At 41.9% G+C, this 20880-nt stretch overlaps 2 protein-coding genes across 2 annotated transcripts in view; one reads left to right on the top strand and one right to left on the bottom strand.

The window, feature by feature from the left end:
- Window positions 1-1200: 1200 nt before the first annotated feature.
- GCM2 (glial cells missing transcription factor 2) lies at window positions 1201-6001 on the bottom strand. Its single transcript, XM_074848333.1, has 5 exons — window positions 5960-6001; window positions 4410-4662; window positions 3922-4034; window positions 2312-2437; window positions 1201-2082 (listed from the first exon to the last, which is right to left on the bottom strand). The coding sequence occupies exons 1-5, from the start codon at window positions 5999-6001 to the stop codon at window positions 1201-1203; spliced, it is 1416 nt and encodes a 471-aa protein (XP_074704434.1).
- Window positions 6002-9749: 3748 nt separating this feature from the next.
- SYCP2L (synaptonemal complex protein 2 like) overlaps window positions 9750-20880 on the top strand; it is a 30070-nt gene continuing 18939 nt past the window's right edge. The window contains exons 1-16 of the mRNA XM_074844090.1: window positions 9750-9785; window positions 11038-11062; window positions 12072-12157; window positions 12279-12367; window positions 12469-12503; window positions 13251-13393; window positions 13840-13892; window positions 14234-14279; window positions 15085-15177; window positions 15267-15327; window positions 15757-15905; window positions 16722-16782; window positions 19074-19192; window positions 19622-19700; window positions 19861-19906; window positions 20532-20577. Of these exons, the coding sequence (XP_074700191.1) occupies window positions 9750-9785; window positions 11038-11062; window positions 12072-12157; window positions 12279-12367; window positions 12469-12503; window positions 13251-13393; window positions 13840-13892; window positions 14234-14279; window positions 15085-15177; window positions 15267-15327; window positions 15757-15905; window positions 16722-16782; window positions 19074-19192; window positions 19622-19700; window positions 19861-19906; window positions 20532-20577 (1167 nt within the window). The remainder of the gene's footprint in view (window positions 9786-11037; window positions 11063-12071; window positions 12158-12278; window positions 12368-12468; window positions 12504-13250; window positions 13394-13839; window positions 13893-14233; window positions 14280-15084; window positions 15178-15266; window positions 15328-15756; window positions 15906-16721; window positions 16783-19073; window positions 19193-19621; window positions 19701-19860; window positions 19907-20531; window positions 20578-20880) is intronic.

Below are 20880 nucleotides of genomic sequence, written 5' to 3' on the forward strand. Positions count from 1 at the left end.
TCTTCCTGGCCCAATGGAGAATTAGTTCAAGTAGCTAAGAATTTGGGGATGCAAAGCCTTATGCTTTCTTTGTTTAGCTCAGGGTGTCTGCAAATTTTGTTTTCTGACTTCTCAGTTTATTGGTTGCTTCATTTCCAGGAGAGTGGTGCTATCATGTGGAGAGAAAAATGACTAGAAGTCCCTTGGAGGAAGGACAAAGATCTAATGGAGATGCAGTGCAGAAAGGCAACCAGGGAAGGTTCATGCAGCACTGACCTATACGGCCAGGCAGCTAGGCTATTGTGTTTTTAAACAAGATGGAGTTGTATTCATGGGTAAAGTGAATTTCTGCAGCAATACCCGCACAGTATTGGTGTGACCAGCTTGCCAGACCCCTTTAGACAAAAAGCAGTTTCACTGCAAATGGTTTCCAGGACCACATATGTAGCCCTGATACCTGTGCGATGCCAGGCGTGCTTGGTGTGGGTCACCTGAGCCTTCTTGCCTCCAGGTCGAGTGTTGCAGGGGTTTGGTTCTCAGTGGTGGTGGGGCTATGCCTTGGCTTTCCTTTTTGCCTAGAAAGGCTGGACAGTCTGTACTCTCGATGCAGGGGATCAAAAAGCAACATGAAGACAGCATGTAGGTTTTTCATTTCTCACTTCAGAGAAAGGTAGCTGGTCTTTCCATACATCAAATGGATCATGGCAGCTGAATGAACCATTCAGGTGAATTATTCTGCAAATTGCCTTGCTTTCATTTCTTTTTTTTTCTTTCATTTTCTGTCACGTCTTTCAGTTGACTATAATCTATAGACACCTTCCTTCATCTTTTTTCCCATTACCCAGTAAGCATTTTATTTCTTACAGATGGAGTGTTTTCTCTCAAAGCTTGAGGCATCTGGCAGGAGTTGTAGCTAAAAGTGGATCATGCCCCCCCCATCAGAAGTGGCTGTTGACTTCCAGAGGTGCCATGCCTCCGTGCTGCCTTTGCACAGGCATGCTTGGGGCTCAGTTCCTTGTGCCATTTTAGAGATTAGGTGGGGCTGGTTTGAAGTTGTATGTGAAATATGCTCCAAATAGGCATTTTTAGGGGATAAGCTGTCATGAAGTACTACTTCCTCACCTCTCCTCAAATTCCAAACCACTGAGTTTGACATGCACATGGTCAGCATGAGAATGTATTTTCTCATTTGCATGTATTTGCCGTTTAGGCAACATTCAGTCAATATTCAGCACTCTCAAACCTTAAGGTCTGGCCTTCATGCTCAGCATAGCTGTTACCCAGTGGTGGCCCATACCGATACGTCTCCACGCTCTCAGCTGGTTCTGACTTTGTGGGGATTGGGTCATGCTGGTAGAGCAACGCTGACTTTATCATCCCAAAGTCTTCCTGAATCTTCATCCCTGAATAGATAGCACCCGAGACGTTTTCTGCCATGTGGGTATAGCTCTGAAGATTTTTCATATCGCAGAGGTTGTCACTATATTTCAGTGTGGACGGCTTGTAGGCCTGGTAGGACACCTTGGTGGTGGTTGTGATGACAGTTTGCAATGGTGGGGCTATGGGAGAGGGGCTGGGACCATACCTGCAGGGGTAGTCCCCACCATAGTAAGGGTGGTTAGCGCTTGTTTGTATCTGTCCATAGTCACTCCGGTCTCCGCTGCCAGTTTTTCCCCAAGCTGGTTTCAGTCCGTAATGTCTGCCAGGGTTATCAAAACTCTTATCATGGGTGGTAACAGCATTGTAATGAGATCCGTTCAAACCAAGGGGGTCGGCGTCAATGGCAGGACTTGTCAGATCTTTGTAAAACGTTGGGTAAGGGCTGGAGCTTATAAAGGCAGGAACTCCAAACTCATAGCTGCATGGTCTGGGCACGTAGATCCTTGGATTGGAGCACTTTGGGTATGGCAATAGCTGGTCCTCTTGGAAACTGGCTGAGTCGTAAGATGCTTTGTAGAGATCAGTGTTTTGCAGCGAAGGGTAAGACTGAGTTGGAATTGAAAAATTGGTGTCTGTGATGATACCAGCCCTTTCTGGGCCATCCATGTAGGGCAGATTCTGTAGGTTGTTGGCATAACCACTGCTGTCGTGGTATCTCCCTGCCTGACAAAAACAAGTAGATCATTGGGTTTGGGAATCAATACTGCCCGCACACACTTAATATCTCAACACTTGTGCTATTGCTCATTTCAGTCTCAAATGAACAAATGTAGCATAGTGTAAAGCTTTGTTTTGTCCTGGGATCCCCAGTACATGCTTAGGACACCTTATTAATTGACTAGAAATCTTCACTTAAGACACCTTTTAAATTGACTAACAACTCTTGCCTTACCTCTGAGTTTAGAGGTTTCCTTTTCTGGGAGTGGTGAGAAGTGGACATTTGCTTCTTAATTGCACTTCGTCTTGCCTCTGCCTCCAATTTGCTCTCTGGCCTGGGGTGGTCATGGACTCCTTTAGCCTAAATTAGTATTAGCAAAAAATTAGATATGAACTGGAAGGGTGTAAGAGAAGAGAAAATGCAGTAAGTAGAATGAGATGTAGCCACAGCATAGTCTGTGGTTTGGCACAAGAGAATGGGGAGGACAAACTAAACAACAAGAGGGATTAAATGTAAAAATAAGTAAATAAAATAAATCATGATTTGCAGGTAGATAGAAGGAGAACATGAGGGAGAAGTCAGTGAGGACTGCAGAGCTGATGAAGGAGGAAAGGTGTTATCTATATTTGTGACATCCAGGAGAGGCCAATTAGAACCAAGGGGGAAAAAAAGATAAATTTAGTTTGATTGTTTTTTTGCAGTCCAGGATCTCAGTTCTGCTTTATAACAGCCACCACTAAAACAGTATAAATAGGCTTTAAAGAGGTTTCACACCACCATATGAAAAATATTCCCTACTCTAAAAACAATAAACACCTTCTTGAATAGGACTGAAAGGTATATATCCTGGAAAGCCATCCAAAGATGCTCAGCCATTGAAACATCAGTGGATATGCAGATATATGTATCCAAAGCTATATTTAATATGATGAAACAATGTATTCTACATGTCCTTACCCATTACATTCCCCTGAATGGACCTACAGTGGGAAACTTAAAACTGCTTTCAAAATGCTTTCTTTTCTCAAATAGAAATTAACTTCTAAGCAGGGATTTATCAACTTTTTTGATGGTAAAAATCTTCAGGTTTTGCACGTCTGTAACAGAATATAATAATAATAATACAGGTGAGAATTTGGGAATGTAGGCACTTTGCTTCCATGTACTGACTGGAGAACAGAATTCACTGCAGTGTGGGTCAGGGGAAAAAAAATAAAATCATCCATCAGAGAATGTAATCTCATAGAACAAAAAATTTTTGTGAAGTTTTTGTCCTAATGTTGCTAAAAAAGAACAAATCAACATGAAATTTCAAACTTTAGCTTTCTAAATTTCCCTTTTTTCTGGCAAGTTTTAAAATCCTCTTAAAATTGAAAGGTTATTTTCACATGAAGTAGAATTTTCACATTTCAACTTATGCAAAGTAAGGCTTTTCTTCCCTCATTTATTTATTTTAATAGGAAATAAATATTAGGTCCTTGGTCAGATTCAGTTGTCAGATGCACCAGGGTGTGGGACAACATTTTTGTTCATATTTGTGTACTGTAAACGGGAGAATTTTAGACATCAATAATGATGTTATAGTTAAAAGTGAATTTAGTTAACTCTTAAGTACTGCTTTTAAAAAGGCATCCAAATGTTATTGTTTTATTTGTTCTTGCCATGTTTGTACTACAGAGGAATTCAGTCATGTACCAGAACTCCACCATGCCCAGCGTTACACAGAAGAAAAAAAAAGAAAAAAGTGGGGGATGGAGAAATATCTCTATATGTAGACGATATAATTTATATATAGATTATATAATTTATATATGTGTGTGCGCATATGTATGCATGCCCTTTACCTGGAAAAATATTGCTTTGCCATCAAGCCTCCAGAAGTTAGTGACTGGATAGCCACTATGACCTCGGCAAGGAATCAATTCAAGGGCTGAGTTACAGTTTGGGCAGGTTTTCTCTGCGAATAGAGATAAAGAAACTACTGAAGACACTGGTTAAAGGCAAGGATGTTGTCTAAGAGTAAACAGAGCTCAAAAGCAATATGATCAACCTTCACTGAAATTCAGATTAAAATATGATGTTCAAGGAATGATATGAACTAGAGCTGCATACTTGATATAAATGCTAATGAATTAAAGGATTTTAGATCCATTTCCCCTAAAGTATTTAAAGAAGGACACTGATAAAATTTGGAAACAAAGGTATTTATCACAGTCTTTGCAATTATGCCTTAGTCTACATGCAAGTAATGATGATGCCAGTTTAGAAATCAAGCCCAGCTGAGAGAAGTGGTGTCCCTTGGACATCCCAACTGTCTTTGGGCGCCTCTCACTTTGTTGCTTCTGCCGAGCCTTGTCGCATATGGCAGGGCGAAGCTGCAGCCGGCCTCCGCCAGGCAGACCGCAGCTCCTGGCACACACCACCACCCCCAGGCAGGACTTCTTGAGGATCTGGCAGTTGTGGTTGTTGGTGTTGCGCATGGCCCAGCCGCTGAGGTGTCTCTGCGCGTTCTTCTCCTCACTGGAGTAGATGAACCGCACGTAGCCGTCAGGCCATTCCTGGAAGGCATCGAAGTGCTTGGGCTCCTGCAGCGGGGCAGGCAGATGGGTGGGCAGGGAGGGTAAGGCAGCAAGGAAGAGAGCAAGGGAATATTAGCAGGCTATTTCAAACTGATGGTTTTGCCCTGTTACAAAATACAAAATGGGTAAAAAAATGGCTTTTTCTATGAGCACCCAAGCATTTATTCAAAAATGCTCTATAAAGGGGAAAGGTAGTCTGACCTTCCATGTCTCAAAAGAAAGTCAGGATCCTTTCCTCTTTCACATCACAATCCATAATAACATGGTCTGTTGTCACAGATGCCTCTTCGCAGTGAGGTTACCCAGTTGGAGGAGATCAGCTTTGTTACCAGAAGTTACTGACTGGTCTACCACCAATGTGCCCAGACAAGAAAGAAGCCAACCTGCTCATGCACACTCTTACCTTCTCCTACTTGTGGGACCGTGCACCTGCAGACTGGAAATTAGAAACTATAGCTAAGAAATGGTTTCTCAAAGTACATCTAATATGAGTTGAATAATGCTTCTGCCAAAAAAAAACCCCTAAACCCCAAACAAACAACATTACTATTGCAAATATACTTCCAATATATGCTTAGGAGTTCAGAGGAAAAACATTTCAACTTAGGATTTCAACTGCTTTCTGGAGTTCCTTACCAAAATATAATTACCAGAACAATGAAAGAACAACTAATATTTTAAACTCTAAATATTTACAGTGCAAGTTCCTGAAACACTCATTTAACATACATATGTACCACATGTGAGCAATCCCAGTGAATGCAGGTAAACTACCAGTGTTTACAGCATTAAGCCATCCTATAATTGCATGGACTCTGTGAAATTAAATAAACTCTAAGATGAAAAGTTTTGTGAATTAAACATGCATTTAGAGCTCACAACTAGAAATAAGTGAAGTGCTCATTAACAATAAAATGTCACATCAACAAACCAATGAAATGTTTAGGTGACTTGAATTATAGTAAGAGAAAATAATCAATCCAAGATTGTTTTCAACATTTCTTTAAACGGGGAACAAGGGAGAAGAAAACCAGCCAAACAGTGAAGCTAAAGACTGTTTTAGGACTTCATCTACAGCTAGCCAAAGCTGTGTATCAAATCCATATTTTTATTACAAGTCATTTTCTAAGGACTACTGCAGCCCATCCAGACCCACATAATTATAGTTGAAAAGATGCGGGAGAACCGTTAAAGCGAAGCTTTACCCAGCTAGGAGATTTAGCCCCTGGCTCCCCAGCTGCCTTGCCCCGCGTTATAGCCAGCCAGGGATTTTTAATACCGCTCCCCCCGCCCTGCCCAGTACCTGCGGCAGCTTGGGGTCGTTGATGTCCCAGGTGAGCTTCATGCCGGGGGGCAGGGGACAGCAGCGACTCCCGCTTTTTTATGCTGTCGGGGCGTCCCCGGGAGGGGGGGGAGCTGCCAGCCGGCCCCTCAGGCGGGAGAGCAACGCCCCCCGCCCCGGGCGGGCAGGGTCTGCTCCCCCTCCGCCCCCCAGGCGGGCTCCGCTGCCGTTACCTGGAGATGGGGGGCAGCCAAGGGGGTCTTGCTCGAATCGACCCCCCCGCCCCCCCAGCTACTGGGGGCCGTGACCTCTGTAAATCTGAGCAGGGTCTGGAAGTCTAATCCGGCGGGAGCGGGTCGGGGCCCGCCGCCAGGCGCATCCCTGACCCCTCGGGATGCCCCTCAGGTGTGATTTCGAGCGCGGCTCGGAGCTGCCTGCAGCTTGAAAAGCCCTTGGGGGGAGTCAAAGGCACCGTACAAATAAGTTCTTGCTTAAATGACGCGTACACCTGCACTTTAGGTTTAGATGTCAACGAATTAACTGTTACTAAGCGTGTTCTCCCTTCACGCTGTGCTTTGTGACACCAGGTTTAAGACACAAAACCAGAATCAGTGCCATTTTACTGATCAGCGTGTTTTAACCTATTAGAAAGTTGCAGGTAACGTTTTTTACCTTCTTCGTTTAGGAAAAAAATTAGGCTCTTGGGGAAAAAAAGTTTGCTTTTAGTTCTCAGAAGCAGCAAAAAAAAAAAAAAAAGATATGAAGTGTACACAATATTATAGTGACTGAATCGTTGAACGCCGAGCGCTGCTAAACGATTTAAACGATCCCACCTGTTCTGAAGGATTCTCATTCGCTTCCATCCCCTCTGAAAATCTACTGAACTTTACCCTTAGTTGTGCAAAATAAAACCCAGCCTGTAGCAGAAAACGCCGGCTGTGACAGACCCCGACCCTCCTGACAGGGGGACGATGGGCTCCTCTGTCGCGCCCCTCTGCTCGGTCGGGGTGTCAAACCCCATCACCTGAGTGCCGAGGGATCCTCCCCAGGTGCCGCTTTTTAGCGCGGGTGCGAAATCCTCCTTTCCCACCCCCCACGCGCACACACTTTTTTTTTTTGTTTTGTTTTTCCTTTCTCCCCTTCTGCTACCAGAGCCCTGGACAGAGTTAGGGTTGTTGAGGGAAGGAGAGACATTCGGAGCTGGGGGAGGCGCTGTCTGAGCGCTTCCCCTGAGCACCCCACGCGGGTGTAGTTGCAGGGAAGGGGGGAAGCAGCTCCCGCACCCCTCAGTGCGGAGCTGCAGCCCGGAGTGTCCGTATCCGTGTCCCCCCCCGCCGCTCCTGCTCCGTGGCCCAGGTAAGCGCCGCTCCCCGCGGCGGGGAACCGGTGGCTGGGCCGGGCTGGGCTGGGGTGGGGTGGGGGGAAACACGCATGGTGAGATCCCCCACGGGGGGACACCCGCGGGGCATTGCTACGGCTTCATAAATGTTTGCTTTAGAAGCTTGGGGTGATTTAAAAGCTTTCTTTAAGAAATAAGAAGGAAAACTAGTTTTGGGAGAGAGATAGGATGAATAAATGGTCTTCAGCTTTTGGGTAGAAAAAGTGATTTGTGTGGGTTTTTTTTTTTCCCTTTGTATTTTTTGTCTCTCTGTTTAAAGGAAGAAAAAAGTGAAACACGGAATAAAGAGGTGAATAGCAACATGGCAGCCAGAGCAGAAAACTATGTAAATATCCTTTAAATACATCCTTAGCTTTATCTTACAAGTAGTTATATATATATATTTAGAGGGGCATTCTTAAATGGATATGGCATGACCTAGAAATTTTAGTAATTTAATATAGGAAGTGTAGTGAACCCCTTAATCTTTTTTAAGTGGGAAAAACCGACTATAATAGTTGCAGGACATGGTAAGAATTACAAATTGAGTGTACTAAAGGAGTTGCTTATTTCCTTATTTGGTATCCTTTAAGATTACCGAGTCTTGAAAGTCCTGTCTCTCTTGGAGAGTTTCACCTTCAGATGTAACAGTAAAATGACAGTAGAGAAACAAATGAAGTAAAACCAAATAAATAAAGAGCCTATAACTTCAAAAATAGCATTACAAGTACTTTCTCATAATCAGTGCTGCAATGATTCAAATGCCCACTTATTTTAATTGCTAGCTGTTTGCTTCCCCTCCCTCTGCAGCTTGAATTGCTTCTCCTTGATGCTTTTAAGGGGAAAGGATTTCAGAAAATAAGTGAACTGCTTCAGGAGAGAGAAATAGAGCCTCCCCAGAAATACAGTGAATCTCTCTTCAAGCAGCTAGACAAAGCACTGAAAAAGGTGAGTACCATAAATAATCTTATCCATAGAGCTGGGCCTTAAGATCAGACTAACGAAGAACAGCACTCTGTTTTTCTGTAGGAGCTGGACAAGAATGAATTCCAGAATGTTTCGCTGCTGTTGAAATGTATTCAGCTCTACTTTAAAAGCGACCTTCAAGAAGGGACAAGTTTGTTTATTGAGCAAGGACTGGTAGAAAAGATGAGTATAATATTGTATACAAATTACTAATGTTATTTAAGGTTGCTTGCATCATGAAAAGAACTCCAAGGAAGTGAGACCTAGAGGATGACTTGTTGGCCATGCAGAAATGAAATTTTTTTTAAAAAATATGTTGTGTGAGCTGAGTGGGGGGAAAAATGCTTATTTTTGTTGCGTTACTTTTAGTACAGCAGCTAAGATCATGGCTTCACTTATTACCTGACTTAAGGGGTTTACAGGCTTTTTTTTTTTAAGCTGACAATGGAAGGAGAGGAAGCATTTTGATGAGTCCCGTTTGTGAAAAAATATAGAATTTCTAGATGTGTTTTAAGTGCTCCAGCAAAATACAACTTTAGTACTAGAATTGATCAGCACTTTGTGCTTTTATAATTTTAAAAACTGACATACTCTTTATGAAGGTCCCTTTTTAGATACATAGTAAACTAGACGCATTTTATCTGCAAATGTGTTTTATCTTCTGGCACAATGGGACTGATTTCAGCTGGTAATACTTGTAGTAGCAGAAATGCACTTGTGCCGAAGATGAGTAATACCTGGATCTAGCATAGCTGGGAGGGAACTGTTAACACTTGCTCTCTGTTAAAAGAGTTGTACTAAGGAGTCCTCAGTACAAAAATACTGTCTTGAAATTGTGCTTTTCAGGGATACAGTTGCTCAAAATTCCTGTATGGAGAGATTATTGATAAAATTTCAGAAATATGAGCTCTGTACCTTCAGTGAAGCATAGATTTCTAGTTGGCCATAGGTCTGTGATGCTATGCAGTATGTTTAAAAACATAAAGTATTAAAATAATGACTTTGAAAAAGCTTGATGAATTTTTAAAACATTGTTTCACTGTGAGTTGATGTCCTCTAGAGATCTCCATATGAGTTACAATGCTACTAGCAGTGTGTATTGTGTCAAGGAGGTACTGAGAACCACAGGTGGGTGCCTTGAGATGAGAAAGGAGGACAAAAGGAGGGCTGGGGAGGGAAGTAGCGGGATAAGTCCTGCTAAGTGAGTGTGAGGGTGGCACATGTCCTCCTAGCAACATCTGAGCTCCTAAATGCCATGTAGCTTTTGACACAATACATGACTCTGAAGCTCAAGGACTAAAAAAGCTCTCTCTATGCATAAGGTTTCCTGCAGATATACTTAGTTTAAGGTTTATTAACTCTTCTTCCCAGGTTTTAACTGTTTCTTTTAATTTTTACTTGGTGTCTTGGTTTGAAAGGGTAAGAGCATTTGTGATCCTCATTGACCTCAAAGAGAATAAATTTTTGATGTCACTTCTTGAAGACTTCTTTGACACTGCATTGGTATGTATATTCATTAAGGGGGCAGAAGGGTTGCCTTTACTGGATAAGAAAACCATCATTCACAGTTTTCTGTTAAAAAATAAATAGTTTTGCAGACCTTGTGCCCTAGGACAGCGGAGCCTGGGACACAGCTCAGGTGGTGTGGACGGGCAGTGCCTGGCAACCTACTCTGGGCTGGCATTAGGCTGAGGTTTGACGCACCTGGGAGAAGCTGCTGCAGGGCTTCATAGAGCTGCAGCTTCATGAAGCCAAGTGCTTGTTTTTGCAGGAAAATGTACAAAAAGTTCTGATACATATTATAAATAAAAGCTTTTGTGCTGAAGCTCTCTTAAAAGCATGAATTACTGACACTGAGCTGCACCTTATGTGCAAAGGTGGTCCTGGCACTTTGTTCCTGTGGTGTTTGAAACAGCTGATTTATTTTTAATGAATAATCTGAGCTGCTTACAATTCTTATTTAGGTTTCTATTTTAAATATTCATAACTTTAAAGGTATTTGAGGCCTAGTGATATAAATTTGCAGTATGAAGAATGCTTTTAGCCTCTTTCCCCAAGCTGTTCCCCCAGTCTTGTTGTCTGCAGCTTATTGGAACTGTGTCACTTTGTGCAACAGAATTTATTTGAATACTTATGTCTCTTATTAGGAGACTTGATAAAAGATCAAATTTTCTCTACTAACCACATTGAAATTAAAGGAAATACTCTATGAATTATTTATTTGTCAAAATTTGATTTATTTGTCTTCCATTTCTTTCATATGCTTTCACTGTGGAGGATGAAATGTTGTTTTGTGTTGTGGGGTTTTTTTTATTTTTAGTTTTCCTCAAGGGACTTTAACACTCTTCAGATATATCATATGTTATGATATCTAGTACTGTAGTGTCTAAGCATAAAATGTGTTTTTACATAGGCCAGTATGTGTAATAAAAGTAACGAAACAATGCCACAATGTGGGTTTTCCATGGAACCTGAGGGCACTGGGCTCTCGAGCACTGCTGAAATCCCTGGGGGAAGTGGGTGCTTCGCTCCCTTTATCCTCCCTGTGTAATGCCAACCTGTATGATCGGGGTGACCATATGTGACATACCTGTATCAGGTGTCACTGCTTTTCCTGATGTAGGTACACTAGTGTTTTATGTCATTTAGCCCCTGAAAGTTGTGATGGTGGGGGCATAAGCACCTCAGCACTTTGAGTACTCCTGTTCTTAGGTTGTGGTGTGTTAACGAAGGCTTCCTTTACTTTTTCTATCAGGTGATTTGCAAGTGTAGCAATGAAGGTCAGTATTGTTTTTTCTTCTATTACTTGATATCCTGAATCTTGGTCTTGGGACGACATTCCTTAATTCTGCTTGAACTCTATCCACTTTCTCTTCTCCCCTCCACTCCCTATCCCTCCTTCTCCTCTCTGCAATGTTTTCTTTAAATCCTACTGTTGATTTTTCTCCAGTTAACTTTTATTAACACATCTGAGCACAAAACCTTCTACTGTTTTTATTTGCTTGTTTTGAATATTCTGGAAAAAAAATAATCTAGCTGGGGTATCTTGTTTAAATGGTTGACATCAAGTATTTCACTTAGAGTAAGTGGTGTTTCTGAAAGGACTTGGAGCTAGATGGTCTGCTTTTGCACGTCTATTCCTGGTGGCTTCAGATGTTATTCCCTTGCTGAAGGCAACCACCTCTGCGAAATAAAATGGCAGTTCCTTCAGCCATCCTAACTAGGCAGAGAGATGTCTGTCTGTCTCATTTCAGTGGCAAGATTTTGTCTGTGGCTGCAGCTGGCTTTCCATTAGGGCAGGGAAACAGGTGCTTTCAGAAAGAGCAAGCATCTGTGTGCCCAGACATCCAGGCTCACAAGTCATGTAAAAATGAAGTGTTATATTGTGGGTCAGGTAACTTGAGCTTATTCTTCCTTGTAGCTTATTCTAGCAGGAGCAGAGTGGGCAAGAGTATCTTCTGGTTAATACTCTAGCAATTTGCTCTGACTTTGACAAAAGCTGTATATTATGGATTTATCTCTTGTTGCTAGTAAGTAGCTTCTCCTTTCTGTACCTATTTAAATAGTTACCTAGGTCAGCAGTTAAAGTATCTGGAGGTTTTTTTTTTACAGAGAAGTTACTGATTCCATTTTCTGTGTAAGATTAGATGGTTGGAATCTTTGTTTTAAAATGAATCCACAGCTGGAGTATTTCTTTCTCCTTCAACACAATAAACTGTAGTTGCTTCAACTATCTTTTGTTGGAGACCAGCTCATTGCTGGCTGTAACATTTCAAATAATTTTTCTAGGGGAGAAAGAGGTGGTGAATTTATTTTTACCCGAACTAGGGCATCTAGTGACAGAAGCAAATATTTGCTCTGCTCTGCAACAGGAGGTAGGACAAGAAAATTAGATACATGTGCACACAAGTGTGTGTAATTAGATACAAAATGTGAAAAATATGTTACTGAATTATTTCCCTTCCTTCTCTGCCCCTTCTTCTGTGGGGGGCGAAGACTTTGAGGACCCTCAACTCTATACTTGACAGTGTCTCACGGGAGGAGAGAAAGAAATTCCCTCTGTCTGAGGAGATGTGCTTGCTTACGTAAGTGGTTTTCTCTCCAGCTCCTGTAGCTAAACACCGTCTCCCCTGCAACAAGAGTTAAAGTTATTTCCACTTTGATTCCTTGCATTTTATTTTTTCAGAAAAGACCTTGCAAAAACTATGCTGGAGGCTGGCGGTAAGAAGTATTTAGTGGTTATTCTTATGAAGTTGGGGCTCTGGGTTTACTTCATCTGCTTGCTTATTATAGATGAATTAAAATTATTTCCTTGTCAAGAGTTGTTTTTTTGGGGAAGACAATTAGATGGTACTTCAAGAAAATATTAATCAAAAATTGTTAGATGCAACAATGCATTAGTTCTTTCTGGTTGGTATTAGTAATTTGTATTAACTAATAAGAAAAGCTAAACTGATGTATGTAGAAAAGTAATTAGAACAGCTTTATGTATGTGCTTACAAACTGTGCTGGCTGTTAGTCTTTACAAAAAATAAATTTTAACTACTTCGCCACGATGCGGACAACTTCAGTTAATAAGGTTTATAGCCTCTTGAGTGAAATCTTTTTTGTTTTCTCCTAGCAGTAACACTTTCTAGGGCATTATAGTGGTATGTGAAAAGTAACTTAATCATAGTGAGTTACTGATGAGGCTTTGCTCTCATCTCCTCCCTGATTCCCAAAAACATCTCCCGATACATGAGTGTGTGTTGTGGTTAGCAGTGCTCCGCACCTTGACCTCACTGAGCCGGGGGACCTGAGGGTGCCTGGAGCCAACCCGTAGCTGTTGTCCTCCGCTGTTTCCCTAGGTGAAACTGATGTTAGCTGATGAATATGACTGTGTAGTATATGAGTGCAAGAGTAGCAATGCTATAACCCTCTGTTATTCTGGAGAGTGATATTTATCCTGTGCTTATGTTTACCATGTAGATTATGACCTTCAGGTTGCCCTCTCAGAAGCACTTTGTAGGTTAATGACAAAAAAATGGAGGGATGACTTTGTTCACCAGTGGTTTGAAGATGACTATCTTGCTGAAGCTTTCAAAGAGATCAAGGATAGAGAATTTGAGACGGTAAGGGTCTTTATTTTGAAAACAACATACTTGACAAGTCTGTATAGGGGCTAGTTTTGGTTGAGTTCAGTCAGGATGTCCTTGTAAGAAGTTCCTACAAAACTGATTTTATAAATATGCAAAGTCAGTTATTTGTTGATGGTGGTGGGGTTTTTTTAATCTGGCACATATAAAATGGCATATTGTTAAAATAACTTATTTTTAAGTTATTTTACTTCTAAAGCATAAATAAGTTGATTTTTGTGGCTTATCTTTGGAGGCTTGCTGGTCATAAGTCGGGTCCAACCATTTCTGGCAACTTGACTGTTTCTTCCCCAGTGGCCTTTGGCATCACACTGACTAGTTAAAAGCTTATAACTGGGAGTACAGGTTACACAGCCCAATAGAATAACTCTTTGCAAAGGAAATGTAGTCTGACTTTTAACGAGATGTCGTTTGACTTGAAGGACTGCAGAAAATTTCTTAACCGGCTAAATGAAAGGCTTGGAGACAAAAGGAGGTAAGCTGTGAACCAACAGAATAAACTGGTGCTATCATTACTGCAGAGGGGAAAAACTACAATTGTAAACTGACTTGTGTTAGATTAAAAAAAAAATTACATCACATGTGAATAATTACAGTTTTAAGATATTTTATTCATTTTAGTGGTGGTTCTTTTGAAAGTAAAATCAATGAAGCCAATGCATTGCTGCCAAAATACTGTATTCTCTAAGCTTATCCAAGCTTGATTTACTTCTAGAAATTTATTCTTTTTTGAACAGTAAGATCCTAGTGATTTTATCTTATATAAAGTTGGACTCTGATGTTGAATGTGTCATGTGAACTCTGCTTTTCTTCCAGAGTCTATTCATTTCCTTGCATATCTGCTTTTGCTGACACGAATGAGGTAATAGCCCTTAATGCTGTGTTCCTTCCCTACAATGTTACTGTTGTTAAAATGTTACTTTCTGTGGTGTATGCTTGGGTGTTCTTTTCCTCCCTATTTTCCATTAAACAGCTTAATTTTCTGGAGTGTAAAGTGGTGTAACCTTCTATTCTAGTTGGAAAGATTGCTTGTTTGTCACTTAACTCCCAACTTACTGCTGCTGACTCTGCTTTTGTATCAGCCAAATGATAGAGGCAGCACTTTTCTTCATGGTGATGACAGAAGAGAGATCTCTAAAAAGAAACAGGAGGACAGGACAACTCTGGATTCCTCCAGTAGAGCAGCTGTCAGAAAACAAGAATTAGCCTGATGCCCATGTAGGAGCGGTCACAGCTGCAGTTATAAATCCTGCACATTGCTTTACTGTTCTTTAAGTATATGTATTTGTGGCACTGTTCCTGACAGTTGTATCAGATCAAAACCAAGTCGATGGAAGCCAGTTCCACTGCTTCTGCCTATTTCAAGTGCTTAGAAACACAGAAAACTTTTGTAGACTCTTTCCTGCCACGAGCACGTGATCATTTGTGTATTGCCTTTCCCTTGGCTGATGTAGAGCCATGTCTGACTCTGTGGGTATGGTTGGGTGAGCGGCAGGCTGGTAACTCGCAGGTTGATCCCAACTCTTATTCCTGCAAGGTATGAATATCTGTACACGCATACGTAAGGCAAGACTTTCCAATTTTGTGTTGTTAAAAGAAAACGGAGAACGATACAGCAGTTGTGGATTTTTTCTGGGAACATCAGTGCTGCTGTTGTGCTTCCCTAGGTGAAGAAGCCATCAGATGAGAAGCTGGAGGGGTTCTGGATTGACTTCAACACCGGCAGCCAGAGTGTGACTTTCTATGTGGACAGTGATGAGGTAACAGCAGAGTCCAGGCAGCCTTGAGTTAGCCTAAAGCAGCGGGTGCTCACTCAGCCTTTCTGATGTGACGCCTTTGGTTTTCAAAGGGTGCTCTGTGGGAGCCTGTGAGACTGTCAAAAGAAGCAGTCAGCAGTTACAGCCTGAAGGGTAAGATTTTTCAACCAGTATTATCCTCCGTTTGGGTGTGGGTGTAGAAGACACATGGGGCCAGCCTAAAATCTTACCATCACCAAAGAGAGTTCCTGTGTCTTCTCCTCCCTTTGTGTCTTGTCCTTTGGTCACCTTGCACCAGCTCTGCTTGTTGGACAGTCTGTGGGACCGTTTAGCACAATAACCTACCCTCCCTACCCAAGCAGGGCACGTTGAGGAGTCAGTTTATAGATGTCCCAGGGAATAGCATAATCGTCTAGATCCAATGAGAAAGAAACCGGTGAACAAAGTAACTAGAAATGCCGTGGGCAAGATGTAAAAGAGACTGTTTCAAAAATCACAAACACTTATTCAGATATTTTGAGGGTGACAGACTGAATATCTTGCTCTAAAATAAATTTAACTGCTTTTTTTTTTTTTACACAGAGGATGGTGGAGAAAAGATTGTTAAAATTTATATGAAGATCCCTGCTACTTGGAACAAAACAGAAGCAACAAAAATCAAAATATCTTTCAGTGCTGAGTTTGAAATCTTAAGTATACTTAGAAAAGTCCTGGGAGATGAAAAAATGATGGTAAGCTCTTAGTATGAGGTTTTGCTTTTCTAAACTATATTTTACTTGATATACACTTGGCAAAAACATTCAGTGTTTTTTTAATGCCTGTTTATTATATATCTCTCTTCCCCTTGCAGATTTGTGACCCTCTGTATAGAGGGTCTTAGCTTTGGCCCGAAAGAGAGATTAGAAACTTTAGGAAAGGAGTTTCAAGGGACTCAAACTTATGGTTTAGAAGCTGGAAGGTTAAACTGGTTTGTTATTTGATTCAGTGTGTTATGATTACTTCTGCTGAGTTTCTGAAGTAGGAAATAAAGCCTATGGCATTTAATTGCATAACTTGAAGCATAAACATGCTCTTGCATCAGCTCAAAGTGTTACATTGCACGGGATGAGCGAATTGTGATACAAGAACCTGGAGAAAAGGGGGGCTGCAAGACGCAAATCTTAGATTGACTTGGTAGTTAGTATTCTAGATGAAAAGTAGAGTACTTTTAAAACCTCAAGTTTTTATAAGCTAATGTAAAAACATGGAGCATGTATATGATTTATTTGGGTAAATGTTAATATGGTTAATTTCTGATACTTGTAATTCATCCAGTGACCACGGCATTTGCAGAAAACCTTATGTGACACTAAATAGCAATAGTATAGTGGCTGTCACTTATCCTTTCAGGAAACCAAGACCCTTCCAAATGGTCAACTCAATTAGCATCCAATGATTTGTTGCTAGTGATTAACAACTGTTAGTTTTGTTATTAAGTAGCTGACTTCACTAGATAAAGACTACTTTTTTTAAGGTCACTTTCACATGAGATTAAATCACACCAACAGATAAATGTGGTTGAAGAGGAGTCTGTTCATGCTGGGAAGCAAGCCAGGCAGAATGAAGCAGGTGATTTTTTTAAAAAAATTATTATTTTATTTCATGAAATTTAAGTTGTTAAGTTTTAAAATTAGTATCTTTGCTTGAGGTTAGTCACATTAACACAAAAAAGGCAACCCCTAAGATCAATCTTCTGTTGCTCATATCTCATGAGCTTGGTAACTGGTGTTTGTGGCAGATGTAACCATGTGCTGCTGGAATTGCATGGACAGGGGAACTGCTCAGAGACAGGCTCTGTGTGCTGGCAAGTAGCCTGGCAAGGCACATCTCGGCTGCTGGCTGACCTCTGGCATGTGAAGAGCATCCAGTAGTGTTTCTTTATCTGCAAGTGCAGTGGGAGGCACTTGTCTATCCTCCCTTCTTGCTTGTTCCCTGCATGGTTCTTGGTTTGGCTGCACTGTGCTGGTGCCTGAGGGAGATTCCCTGCAGGAGGGGATGGTGACATCTGTATGCCCATGGAAACACAGGTCCTCTGATGGACCAGTGCTTGCACCTTGGCACTTACCATGCTTCCCTTTGAGCAGTGGGCTGCGTGTGGTGGGGCAGTCTCTACCAAGGCTTCCTGCAGGGAGTCAACTTGTGTTTCTTCTTAACAAAGTGGTATGATGGACAACGGTGCTCTCTGGTCCCCTTACCCCACATGGAGTGGATGATGCCCTGGTGATGTTGTGAAAGTGCAGCTGGGGAAGCGGAAACACTCACCTGCAGTCCCTGTTTGTAGAGAGAGATGAGCAGCAGCACAGCTGCTCTCGGCAGGAGGTGACCCACTACTGTATGCAGGGGCATGGCGAGTGCCACTGTAAATACCTCAGGGTTGCAGGGTTGTCTCCGTGTGTGCCTCAACTACAGATGTAGCTGTGTGCCTTACGGTAGGAGAATCTCTTAGCTGGACCTGGAATAGCCATTACTTCCTCCTTCTCAGCAGTCTACAGACCATGCTTTGCATTTTTTTGAGTTGGGCACATTGAATTTTCTGTGATCAAATGCTGTGACTTCCTGTGCTGCTGTTGAACATTTCCTGCAAGATGTTTCCTTCTGGGATCATTGGGCTCAGTTTAATTTTGTTCCAAATATGATAGATGTTGAGGGAACACAGAGCCTGAAGTACAGAAGTGATGGTTGGGTGCCTGACCCAAAGGAAGGTCCAAGCCTAGTGCTTGTCCAAGGGGAAGAGAAAGTAGCTCCTTCCTTTCTCTCTATCCTGCTCTGAAATTGTTTTGTAAATCCCCACCAAGGCTGTGACCCACAGTTCGAGGAAAACCTGCTTTCAGCACAAAAGGAAGAGACGCATGATCAAAATTGGTCTTAAACAGGCAATGTTTCCTCAGCTCAACTTCCATATCAAATTGAGTGGTGTTTTTTTTCTGTGTAGGGATCTTTTCTCTTTGAAGGCTGGGATATGTCCTTGCTGCAAAACTGGCAGTATTTCAGTTTTTAGAGTAATTATCTTTTGTGTGGCTTATTCCTTGGTGTAACTTACTTAACAGATCTTTCCAGGTCTTTTAAGACAATGAACTCTCAGCTCTCACTTTCTACTGCTACTACCTAAGGGCTCTTCAGACTTGTGATTTGTTTTCTGAGATGCCCTTGGGTTAGGTAGCATTTGTTCTGTGACTATATTAAAAGCAAAATTTCCTCTTAGTTACTGTGCATTTCAGATTCTTCCAGGTGAATACGAAAATAGTCACGTCCAGCTCTAGATGTCCGAGATAGTAACTTCTTCAGTAGTCCTTCCCATTCTCCTCCAGTTACAACCAAAACAAGCTAGAACTGAAGTCCTCCAGATTCTGGAGGTGCAGGTGAGGGAGAACATCCTTCATCAGCATCCACCATGAAGTGCACACCAAAGACCAAAGTGAGCACTAGTACTTGAAGCAATTAAGGAGTACAAAGGGCATAAGATAGTTCATCTGTAGTGAAACAGCTTTTGCAGTGGCTGGTAGAGATTCAACATAGGGAAATTAACATGGTGGAAGGGTCCCGCTGGTCTGTTTCTTTACCAGACACAAAGGGTTGTTCCATGTCTTCCAGAGCTAAGAGTCAAGGTAACAATAAGATGATGAATTTATACATCTTCATATGGGATGAGGGGCTTAGGAGGAAGGTTCAAGATGCTGTTTATTTAGCATTGCAGTTCTGCACTGGGCATTTTGGAGATATTTGATGTTTTTGTTCTATTAAACATGATCTTAACATGTTTGTGCCTACGCTTTTATGCACATGTGTAAGAATGGAAAGGAAATGTGTGTGTGTGTGTTCAGTTACTGCAAAGACATTCTCACCCCATTGTTGTTCTGCAGTGATGCTCGAGTCCACTAATCCACGGGGCAGGACAAGTCCTTCAAACTCTGAAAATATGGAGACTCTATCAGACAACTTAGCCTCTCAGCTCAGCCCAAAGTTAACAGGCACCGTAGCAGTAAGTGTTTGGTGTAAGGTGAAACAGTCCTTGTGTCCCTTTTTCCCCCTCCTCCAGTCTGCTTTTTTATAGGTGTGGTTAAAACCTCCCTTCAAAGAAAACTGGTTTGTACCCAGAGCCAACAATTTTCTCAAACTCCATCTTATATTGGTGGGAAGTCAGCCCAAACACTTGCCTCCAGGGCTGCAATTTTGGCAAAACTGCTTTAAAAAGAAAGAAGAAATTTTCCTCCCCTTTATAAAGGGGATGGTGGGATGCTTTTAGTGAGAAGCTCATAGTATCACTTGTATTCAACCCAAAATGTTTTTGTGTTTAATGATGAACCTGTCATCCAGCTGTGCCACAGGCAAGCACTGAAAATCTCTTCCTAAAAAAGCACCACTTCTTTATCAGTCATATGCATGTTCTGTTTGTGGTTTTGTGTCTCAGCAGAAAACAGTTAACTCTGATGTCACTATGATTACAGTGAGCCAGCAGGGTGATGTGGAAGATGCTAACCAACACTCAGGTCAGGCATGGCTCCCTTCAGTTCCTTAAGTTTGACCCAGTTAAGTGTCACCCAGGTGACATGGTGAAAGCTCTGCTTTCGTGGGCCTTACAGCAAAAGCAGATAAAGCGTTTTATAGTAGCTCCAGAGGGTAAAGCTGTAGTTTCCTTGCCTTCTTCAGCAAAAAAGTCCAAAACTCCCTCTCCAAGGATGAAAGCTAAGCCTAGGTGAGTGTCTTGCAGACAAAAAGTTACAAGGTGGGTTTTTTCTGGTTTTGTTTTTTGTTTTCCCTCTCTTGGGGTTTTAATGCTGCACGTGATTTTTGATGCTTATTCCATCAATTATTAAACGGAAAAAAAATTTCTGTTTTGCCACCCTTGCTAGCAAGGCTGGTTGCCCAGAGCTACAGCACTTGGGAGTTGCAGAATGGTGATGTTCGGTTAGTGGCTTGGCTGCTACTTTGGTGTGACTTTTCTCTCTCATCATTGTTCTAATCCAAATACAAGATGAGCATACACCTCTAGTAGAGTTTAACTTCAGCTGTGTAACTGGAGCTCACCAGATAGGAGGCTTTTCATAATGTGATGTTTTGTGAAAGATCACGTGAATCTGAGTTCACCTTGGCATTAGTAATACCTCTTTCCAGAGCTTTGCAGGACAACGTTTCTTATAGTTAATGAGTTGGACTTCTGTAGAACTACTGATTAGCTTTTTTACTACACACCTTTTAAACAGCTGTTTTGATGCTAATTGGTGCAAGTTTGGTTTTTTCCCCTCACAAACTGACTCTTTGGGCTTTAAATGAACAGCCCCTCAGTGCTGCATTCCCCTCATGTGTTCTCTTGTCCCCAGTGAGAGACTCCCAGAAGAAAAACCCATGGAGGAGTCAACACCAAAGGTATGTTTGCCTTGGGGCCCTCCTGAGTGAAGAGACATGAAGCAGGGAAGAGGTGCTCTGGTGGAGTTTCAGAAGAAAGCTAGGATGGGTTGACACAGTCCTGCCCCTGAGTGGTGTCCTAAGCCCATGTAGTGTCATTCATACCCAATGTAATGTACCGTTGAGCACCAGGAGTGAGCTGCAGAGGCAATGGCTGCCAACCTCAGTCTAATGTGGCCCAGCCAAGTAATTCAAGCTTTGTCGAGTTTATTCCATATATACCCACCAGCAGCAGTGTGCTGTGCTTGTGTCCAGGAACATGGC

This window comes from Strix aluco, chromosome 1 (assembly GCF_031877795.1).
Source record: "Strix aluco isolate bStrAlu1 chromosome 1, bStrAlu1.hap1, whole genome shotgun sequence".
NCBI lineage: Eukaryota > Metazoa > Chordata > Aves > Strigiformes > Strigidae > Strix > Strix aluco.

What these genes read in the sequence shown, in the direction of transcription:
- GCM2 (XM_074848333.1), bottom strand. Translation starts at nt 6,001, where the DNA reads ATGAAGCTCACCTGGGACATCAACGACCCCAAGCTGCCGCAG. An exon ending in GGCTCGGCAGAAGCAACAAA is followed by an intron (nt 4,035 to 4,409) that starts GTGAGAGGCGCC and finishes CTCTATTCGCAG; the next exon opens with AGAAAACCTGCCCAAACTGT. An exon ending in GCAAAGCAATATTTTTCCAG is followed by an intron (nt 2,438 to 3,921) that starts GTAAAGGGCATG and finishes ATACTAATTTAG; the next exon opens with GCTAAAGGAGTCCATGACCA.